The sequence below is a fragment of the Echinops telfairi genome, unplaced genomic scaffold (genome assembly GCF_000313985.2).
Source record: "Echinops telfairi isolate 266 unplaced genomic scaffold, ASM31398v2 ScPeMD7_7427;HRSCAF=8465, whole genome shotgun sequence".
NCBI classification, from domain to species: domain Eukaryota; kingdom Metazoa; phylum Chordata; class Mammalia; order Afrosoricida; family Tenrecidae; genus Echinops; species Echinops telfairi.
The window spans coordinates 4,519,285-4,528,680 of record NW_022111327.1 but is presented as its reverse complement, the minus strand read 5'-3'; the positions used below and the strand labels follow the sequence as shown (position 1 = coordinate 4,528,680).

The 9,396-nt window shown below is 39.9% G+C and overlaps 1 protein-coding gene across 2 annotated transcripts in view; it reads right to left on the bottom strand.

Annotated features, from left to right (window-relative positions):
• Positions 1-9,396, bottom strand: part of MID2 (midline 2) — a 128,087-nt gene that overhangs the window by 23,510 nt on the left and 95,181 nt on the right. For both annotated transcript variants that reach the window (XM_004710034.4, XM_004710035.4), the window contains exons 4-6: positions 7,012-7,119; positions 5,407-5,555; positions 1,115-1,242 (exon numbers count right to left, since the gene is read on the bottom strand). In XM_004710034.4, the coding sequence (XP_004710091.1) occupies positions 1,115-1,242; positions 5,407-5,555; positions 7,012-7,119 (385 nt within the window). The remainder of the gene's footprint in view (positions 1-1,114; positions 1,243-5,406; positions 5,556-7,011; positions 7,120-9,396) is intronic.

Genomic DNA, 9,396 nt, shown 5'->3' with positions numbered 1-9,396 from the left:
GACCTACCCCATGCATCCCTGCGTGCTGGAGCAGCCATGTGGAGACCCCTGCCAGTGCTGAGATGCTTACACGCTCACTGATTTGGCTTTCCTCCTGCGGTCAGTGCTATTGCGTGTGTTTTGTGAGATGGAGGAGGACTTTGTAGATTGGTGTCAGACATATGGGCTAATGTTGGACTTTCGGGCTTGGACTGGACTGGGTTGGGATACTTTCTTAAGGTATACTTAACCTTTATACAAAACTCTCTTTTTATACATATGAGTTTCTGTGGATTTGTTTCTCTAATGTACCTACACTAACACACCGTATAAACACACATATAGGTATTAGATCAAAATGTCCATGTGGTTTATCTTATTCTATGGTCCTCAACTGATTTCTATTTCAAAATAAGTCTCATTATAGATATTTTGTAGTATCCTCAATTACAAATCGATGTGAATTTCCTCATCAGTAAAACAGGAATAACAATTACTTCACAGATGTGTGGTAGAAATTGATCATACAAAATTAACAGACCGCATCTGTTACAAAACAAATGAGAGTGATTTTACTATATTAGCAAAAGTAGCCACATGAACAAAGTTATTGTGTGTGTACACTTTTCCATATAAATTGGTCATTCAATAATCCTGAAGGTAGCCAGCACTTTTAATGGGCTGATTGCATCCCTTGCTTTCAAAAAATGGACTGCAAATCAGGTAATTTCTGACATTTGTCTTCCCAATCTGCTAACTCCTAAATTTCTCTTAAACTATCTGAGTGGTACCTGCACACCTTTGGAACACCCTTCTAATACTCCTTAATTGCCACCTGAGTTCTGCACTCATAATAAGCAACAGAATATTACTGATAGGCTCATAAGAAGAAACTCATCAGACATTTATTGTTTTATCTTCAAGTATGAATGGCATACCAACCAATTCTGCCCCAGAAATATTTATAAAACCATCCTTTTTGTCTGTCACACAAACTAAAATATATCCTGCCCAAATAAATGTTTGTATACTTTACAAAGCTATCAAAGTATTCTTCTCTTACTGTTGACCTTTTCAGATTATTTTGAAAGGAACACTTGTTTTTAATATACAGAAAAGTGCAATATTTCCACACCTGTTAAATAATCTAGCCCCTCCAGCAATTTCTTTTCTCTGGAAAAATCTAAAGCAAAGTTTTCAAAGGCATCATTAAAATTGATGTCTGGAATCAGAACTTGAGAGGATGCTGTTGCCATAGCGACCCTGAAAAAGAAAAAAGTACATCAATATACATCAACATAGGCTTGCAACCTTCAGTGTTTGAGTTCTAACTTAACAAGGTAAAATCAAATGATTTGCAGGGCTTCATTCATTAAATGAAAAATGTATCTGTGCTTCTCCAAAGGAAAAATCATTTAAATTTTAATCATAAGGAACCAATTAAGGGTTATACCATATTTATTCACATATGTTCCCCCCTCAAACACACTCCCCCATCCTGTCTTAATTCTGAGAAGTAAATACAGGATTTTTCCCCCTCTGCATCATTTTCCATTTGGCAGAGAGCATCAAAACTAGACCTCTGAAGGCTGTGGTAAGCGCAGTTGAAAAGAATTTGTTTCCCTTTCCCTCTAGTTTTATGCTAATCAACCAGCCAGCAGGTTAGATAATAAAAGCCTTCCCGTAAATATTGTCTTTTATTTGATCTCTTATAACATTTATGCTTCATTTTAGTATTCTCTAATTGTATGCTATGCTCGTGTTACCTACTACACTTGTTCTTGTTTCTTTTAAACTTTTCAAGAGGTCTTATTTTTACCTCCGATATCTACACTATTGGACACGTAGTCAGTAAATAATCACTGCATGAACAACAGCAACATGGTAGGGACTATTGAGCGCTTTCTGTCTATGAGGCACTGTGGATGTACTGGAGCAGTTCTACTCTGCCCTGTTACAGGGTCACTCTGAATCAGAACTGACTCAATGGCAGTGAATTTTGAGGGATGGTTCTGAGATAACCTTTAACCCTTAAACCAAGACTATCCCCCCTCAAGTCTTCATAAAATCAAATACTTGTAACTTAACTAGAAAACACATCTGCCTCAAACCTTATGCTCTTTTAATATCTATCCATGTGGGATCAAATTGACACTAACAACTCCAAAGATCAGATAGAAACGTGGGGGCAATAAGATTTTGGTAATGGAGAAGGGGCAATTCAGAGAAGGAGAGTGACAATGGTTGTGCAATGCAAATAATTTAATCAATATCACTTACATCTACATGTAGAAACTTTGGATTGTTGTGTGTTTTGCTGTGTATAGTCTCAACAAGAACACAAATTAAAATATTTAGAAAAGAATACCAATGTCCAACAAACATGTAAAAAATGTTCACTACATTAGAAATCCAGGAGCTGTAAATTAACATATCATTTAGATGAGAAAGGGTGACATATCATAGGCCCTTTAAGTGGTCCATATTCAATAATGCTAACACTTTAATTGACTACTATACATTGATACAAAATTGTGAAAGCCAATTTAACACTAATTATCAAAATATTTTAAGATTCCTGTTGAATCCACAGCTCTACTTCCTAAAAGATATACTAAGGGAATAATTTAGACATATGACCCCACCCCTCAGAGCTTCAAGTCTCATTTTAGTGCTTAAATTTTTAAAAGCAGCCAAAAGTTTACTAGTAAATTATGGAAAGGCAGAAACCAAAACAATCCAGCAGAGAATAAATAAGAACAGAGAAAATCAAGATAATGTGGGATTTGGAAGAAAACTTTTTTCCTTAATTTTTATATATTTATCTTGTCATTCTTGAGAACATATACAGCAAAGCATACACTAATTCAACTGTTTCTAAATGTACAATTTAGTGTTCAAGATGTATGACCATTTTCATCTCATGAACTGGTTGTTTCTCCCTCATGAACTGCCCCCTAGGGTTCTTATCTAATCTTCTGATGTCAATTTGATCCCGTATAGATAGTCCTTAAAAGAGTACAAAGCTCAAGACAAACATTGTTTCTTAGTTAAACAAAATTATTGTTCAGCTTCAGGAAGACTTCAGGGCATATTTTTGGTTTAAGGTTTAAAGATGACCTCAGAGCAATAGTTTTAGGGGTTCACCTAATCTTCATGTCGCCAAGAAATCTGTAGTCCAAAATAATTTGAAATTCTGTTCTCCATTTTCCCCATTTTGATCAGAATTTTTCTATAGAGTCCTTTATCAAAATGTTCAGTAATGGTAGCTGGACATCACAGCCTTGCTAACAGTAGCTATGATCTATTTGCTGGTTTTTTAATCTCATTGTGGTTTTGATTTGCATCTCTGTGATGGCAAATGATTCTCAGTATCTTTCAGTATGTTTGGTGGTCAACTGAATGTCTTCTTTGGCAAACTGTCTAAGTTTTTCCCCCCATTTTATGATTGGGTTATTTGGCATTCTGTTATTGATGTGTGTGTGTGTGTGTGTGTGTGTGTGTGTATTTGATCCTCTAAGGATTCAGTCAAATATATGGTTTCTGAAGACATTTTCCCAGTTGGTAGCTTGGTTTTTTTGTAAAGTGTTTTGATGAACAAAAGTTTTAAATTTTTATGAGATCCTATTTATTTTTTTCTTTTGCTGTTTGCGTTATTATATAAGCTAATCCTATTTTTAAAGCTAGAACTACCCCTAATCATTTAGCTTACACATTTAGGTCCATAATTCATTTTGAATTTGCTTTGTGTATGGTGTGAGGCAAGGATCTGTTTCATTTTTCTGCATTTGGAAATTCAATTCCCCAAGCACCATTTGTTGAAGTGATTCTCCTTTCTACATGGAATATACTTCACATCCTTAACAACAGGTGAGCATAGATGTGTGGATTTATTTCTGAACTTGAATTTAGGTCTATACACTTCTAAAGGTGGTATTACCACCTCTCCAAACCTTCCCCGAACAATTCTGCACTCTTTGATTTACACCAGCAGCTCCACGGGAGAAATACAGGACTTTCTACTCCTAAAGAGTTACAGTAGGAACTGCACAGGGGCAGTTCTACTGTGTCCTATAGGGTCACTACGAGTCTGCATCAACTCAATGGCAATGTTTTGTTTTGTTTTTTTACTTACATCCTATTAAAATGGCAGTTTGGGCCTCCGCCAGGGACTCAAATCGTGTTCCTTTTCAATGATTTTTGAGTGTTGGGAACAAAGAGAGGTCGGAAGGGACAAAACCAAGGTTCTAAGATGGATGGAGTAAGAATTTCCCAATGAAATTCTCCTAGAACAGCCTTGCTACCCTCAGAGAATAGGCAGGTACCTTGTCATGATGGGGAAAGACAAAAAACAAAACATCCTGACCTCTTTCTCACCAAGCCAGTTTTCAACATTCATAGAAACAGTTTCCAAAGAACCCCACCCCCCATATTTGTTCCATGTTCTTTGAGAAAAATCTATCTGGATTATCCCTCTAGAATTCCCAAAATAAACTTGCATGACTTTCTAATGAGTGGACCTCACAGCTGTGATTTTAACTGGCCCAGCTTGGATTGGACCTTATTTGGGAAAGCAGTATAAGGAGACTAAAACAAGTGTCTTACCAAGAGAACGTGTCTGCAGTCAGCGATCCACTGATCAAAAGACATGTTTAAACACATTTTATTTGGGATTAGTCCATCTATGTAGGAAACCGTAATAGTAATAATTTTTTTACTTACTCTCCTGAAATGATATGTGTACATCCTTCAAGCACATCGGTTTTTTCCCCTCAAGAAGGCTCATGACTTTCCAAGATGTCCAAGATTTATAAAAGCAAAACCCAGGCTAAGAATTATACTACTTTAACAGATTTCTGAAGAAAAACTACACGGAAACAATAAAGAATGCTAGTTGACTTAATAAGTGCACACACGTATCAATGTGATCCTAAATTTCACTGACCCATATGAATACCAGGAGCCCTGGTGGCGTAGTACATTACACTGTGGGCTGCTAACCACAAGGCCAGCAGTTTAAAACCACTGGCTGCTCCCTGTGAGAAAGATGAGGCTTTCTACTTCCATAAAGAGTTACCATCTCAGAAACCCACCAAGAGAGTTCTACCCTGTTCTATAGGACAGCTATGAGTTAGCATCAACTCAATGGTAGAAATCAACCAATAGCAGCTTACAAAGCTCAAGCCCTAAATGAGTAGCAGAGCACAATAGAAGTAGCTGGAATGATACTTGACCATGCATTAGAAGAACTAATGGACTCAAGGGATGAAGATAAGGTCTCCAGAAATCCACAAGCCAATCTGCCACTGGGGCTTAACAACTGTCTGGCCTGTAAAATCTTCAGGTGGCTAGATATATGCCTGAACAGAATTAAGTGACCTTAACCGGGTCCATTTTGATGAAAGCCAGCATTTCAAAAGAACTTGCCTCTCAGCAATATTTTTTGCAGACTGTAGAAACCGTGCCTGGTCATTTTCTTTCAGGATATGCTCAGCTTGGTTGATGAGAACTGTTGACCTTTCAAGACATTGGCGGCAATTAGCAACCTGCTGTGCCAATTTTCTCAGTTTCATAACCTTAAAGGAATTAGGAAAAGGAAAAAATATATAAGATAAAACATGGAGAGCTTAATTAAAAGCAATAAAACAACATGAAGGAAATTTGCTGCAGTGATTCTAAAAATAAGGCATATGACTATTCCATCTTCCCTCCTTGTACTAAACCACCTTCTCACCCTAACCCCTATGTCTCTTCTGCCAACCTCCCCTTCTCCGACCTACTGCCGCTCACCTAGGATGCTCCAAATTCAGTTACATATTCTCCCGTTATATACCTCCTCCTTTTGTGACTAACATGAGTATTTCTGATTTTAACAACAGTGTGTGCTCACTATATGGCATTTAGAAAATGAGAAGTGTGGCAAGAACCCTCTACTCTCCTGAGATCACAATTATTGGCATTTCCATGTCAAGATAGTTTATATCGAATGAAAAGTCTCTACATCTTCCTAACAAGTATTAATATTTCCAGGTAGCTGTATCCCTACACATCTTTATGCATACCTGTGTTCATAAATCTGTACTCTTGGAAACGTCCATTTTGATGCTCACTGGAACCACTCGGCATGGCATAAAATATTGGCCATCACAGGGTTGGTCATGCAAACCCCAGTTTCTTATAACTTCTCATATTGTTCACATGGCATAAGCTTATACTCACTATCACTGACCGGCAGGTCCCAAAGTCTAAAACCATAGAGCTGCATGGAGGCTCAACACTGACCTTTTGACCAGGCTTCTTCAGTTCCCAGGCTAGAAACCTGGAAGTTTTCATTCCTCTCTCTCTCTCTCTCTCTCTCTCTCTCTCTCTCTCTCTCTCTCTCTCTCTCTCCTTCATCTTTTGATGATTTCCTAACTGTGCCGTTCTACAAATGCCTATGATGGTCTACCTTTCTCTTTATGTTTCCACCATCCTGGCTTAGGTATTCATCAACATATTTCAAGGATCATTCCATAAGCCTCCTCACTTACTGTCCTGATCTTACTATCAGCCCATTCTGATCTACCTGGAATACCTCTGCCAAATCAATCTTCTACTTTCCGATGAAATTGCAGGGACTTCCCAGCAACTCTCAGATTAAGCCTAATGACCTTACATTGTCATTCATCAGCCCTTCTACAATCTTGATCCACATTTCTACTTTGACTTTTTTCTTTTTTTCATTTATTGATCACATCCCTGTAGCAAAGCACCCAAATCCTAAGTGGACAAAACTGAATGAATGTTTGTACATATAATGTTAACACGTAGCCAGCAACGAAGCAAAGCTCTAGAATATTTCTGACACCCTTGAATTGCCATCATTTTCACTGGGTTAGTAGCAATGAGCCAAAAAATTTCTTTGCCTTACTTCCGATCACCTCATTTCCTCTTGCTTTCATGAACTTGAGTTCAGACTGGGATAATCGGGATCAAACGTTCACATTTGACAAGTCAACCCTTCCTGGGCCTCACTGAAGTGCTGTGCTTTACCTTTGTCTCTTTGATTTTGACAGCAATCATTTGCTTCCTCTGTTGGATGATCTCTACCAGCTCGTCACATTCTTCCATTAGTTTTGCCTCATGCATAGCAGTATTCACCTGCCAAGAAAGTCCAGAATATTACACAGTGACTGCGGCCTTTGTCCCCTGATGGCTCTAAATGGTTCAGATTGACAGCTAAGCATGCAGAACTTCTTCCATACCTCCCTCATAAGATCCACTCCTAGAAGAAGGGTAGAGATGATGATATTAATGATGCAAGGGCATTGAAGCACCACAGATAGGAAGCTCTCCAGGCCTCTGGTAGATCATGATGGTTAATGGAAGGCTGGGCAGAAGGACAGATGAGATGGGGGCATGTTATTCCCACTGTGCAATTCCCAGTACGCCAGTATCCTGTCCTCCTGCTGATCTTTTTTTTCCTTTTTGGTGCAAAGCATAAGGAGATTCAAGTCCATAAAAGAAAGAGGACCGACCCCACCCCACCCCCGCCAGACATAATAATATTATAGCAACATTCCTCTACCATCCTAACAAAACCCTTTTCCATCCTTGGTCCCTTTGAATCTATAGACACACAAATGTGTGGATGGAGTTTACAAAGCTGTATAATGGTGATTACTCAACTCTGGCTGTCCAATAGCTGAATCCCTTTCTTGGATATTTCCCATATCAAAATATCTCGATTGCAGAGTCAGGAGAGGAAAAAGCCACCATTCCACATTTCTTTCCACTTCCTGATTGCTCCTTTCCCCCCACCTCTATGGCTATTAGATGGTATAAAGCTCCTCAAAAACAAATCGACAACAAAACACCCCCCACAACAAAAACCCACATTGCCATCGAATCAATTCCGACTCAGAGTGCAACCCAATGGGACAGATTAGAAGACGTGCCCCTGTGAGGTTCTGAGACTGTATGCTTTACAGAATAAGAAAGCCTCACTTTTCTTCCGAGGAGCAGCTGGTGGTTTCGAACTACTGACTTTATAAGTTAGTAGCCTGATGCATGTCCCATTAAACTACCAGGGCTCCCAGAGCTCCTAGGAGGGGCTAAAAACAAAGCAAGCCGAAGTGTAGAAGGAAAATGAGAGGCAAGGAGCCCACATCTTTTACTCACTTCACATTATTGCATGGCATTCCTATAACCATTTCATGATACAGGAACTGCTCTCACTCCCTTTTCACAGACGCGGAAACGGCGGCTCGGTGAGTTTTAGTGACCTACCTGCTCACCATCACACAGTTATGAGAAGTCAAAGCAGAATCCAACCCAAGTTCCGTCAAGTGAAACCCGTGGACTGGCTGAGTGAGTGGAGAAGGTCAGTCCCACTTCCGCCACACCCGAGCAGTCCCACGGAGAAGCACGGACATTCCAAGACTCTACTCGAGACTCACTGGACCAGAGTTCTAGGAGGCTGAGGAACACAGAATGGCCTACTCGAGAGAAGCAAAACTCCAGGAGCGAGATGCGCTTCATTTGTAAGGTAAAGCTGTGTTCCCAACGTGATCCTTCCTCCTGAGATGGAGCCCTGTGGGCACAGTGGTGACGCTCAAAAGGTTGGGGGTTCAAATCCATCAGCAGTTCTGCAGGAGCAAAGACCTGGCCCATCTTCATCTTCTCCCACAATGATGCAGCCTGGTAAACACCCCCGACCCGGCACGCCCTGGGCAGTCCGACTCCGTCTTGGAGTTGCTAGGTTGACCACAACAGGTTCCTTCCTCAGACTATTGCTCCGTATACTTCAGCTGCAGAACAATGCCCAAGGTACTTGTTAACTTTCTGTTTCTTCTTTAATGGAAATAAACTGCCTTGGTTGGGACAACCTACTTTTGCTTTTTCACTTTCCAAGGTAATGTCACAATGAGAGATGTGACTTATCTCGACAGAACATTCCAGACCTTTCTTCTTAAATTGGCTCTAATTCTACAATCCTTGCCTGCTCAAGGAACTCTTACTCAACAAAATATGAGGGTCATCTAGTTCTTACTGATGAGGATCTGGAACTTATTATTTATAATCTCTTCTTTAAGCTGATAACCATTGTTTAGCACATAATGACTTGTTGTAATTGAGTCCTAATTTACTGTGGTTGTTGGTGGGGGCTGTTAAGTAGATTCTGGCTACTGGTCACCCAATGTGACAAAGCAGAACTTCCTGTGGGTTTTTGGGGTTTTCCTCTTTATGGAGCCAGATGACTGGGTCTTTCTTTTTCAGAGCAGCGGTGAACCAACAACCTTTCCTTTATCAACCATCGCATCACCAAGGATCACCATCTATTCCCACAGAGAGCCCAGGTGGCATAGCGGTTAGGCGCTGGGCTGCTAACTGCACGGTCAGCACTTTGAAGCCAGCAGCTGCTCCACAGGAGGAAGA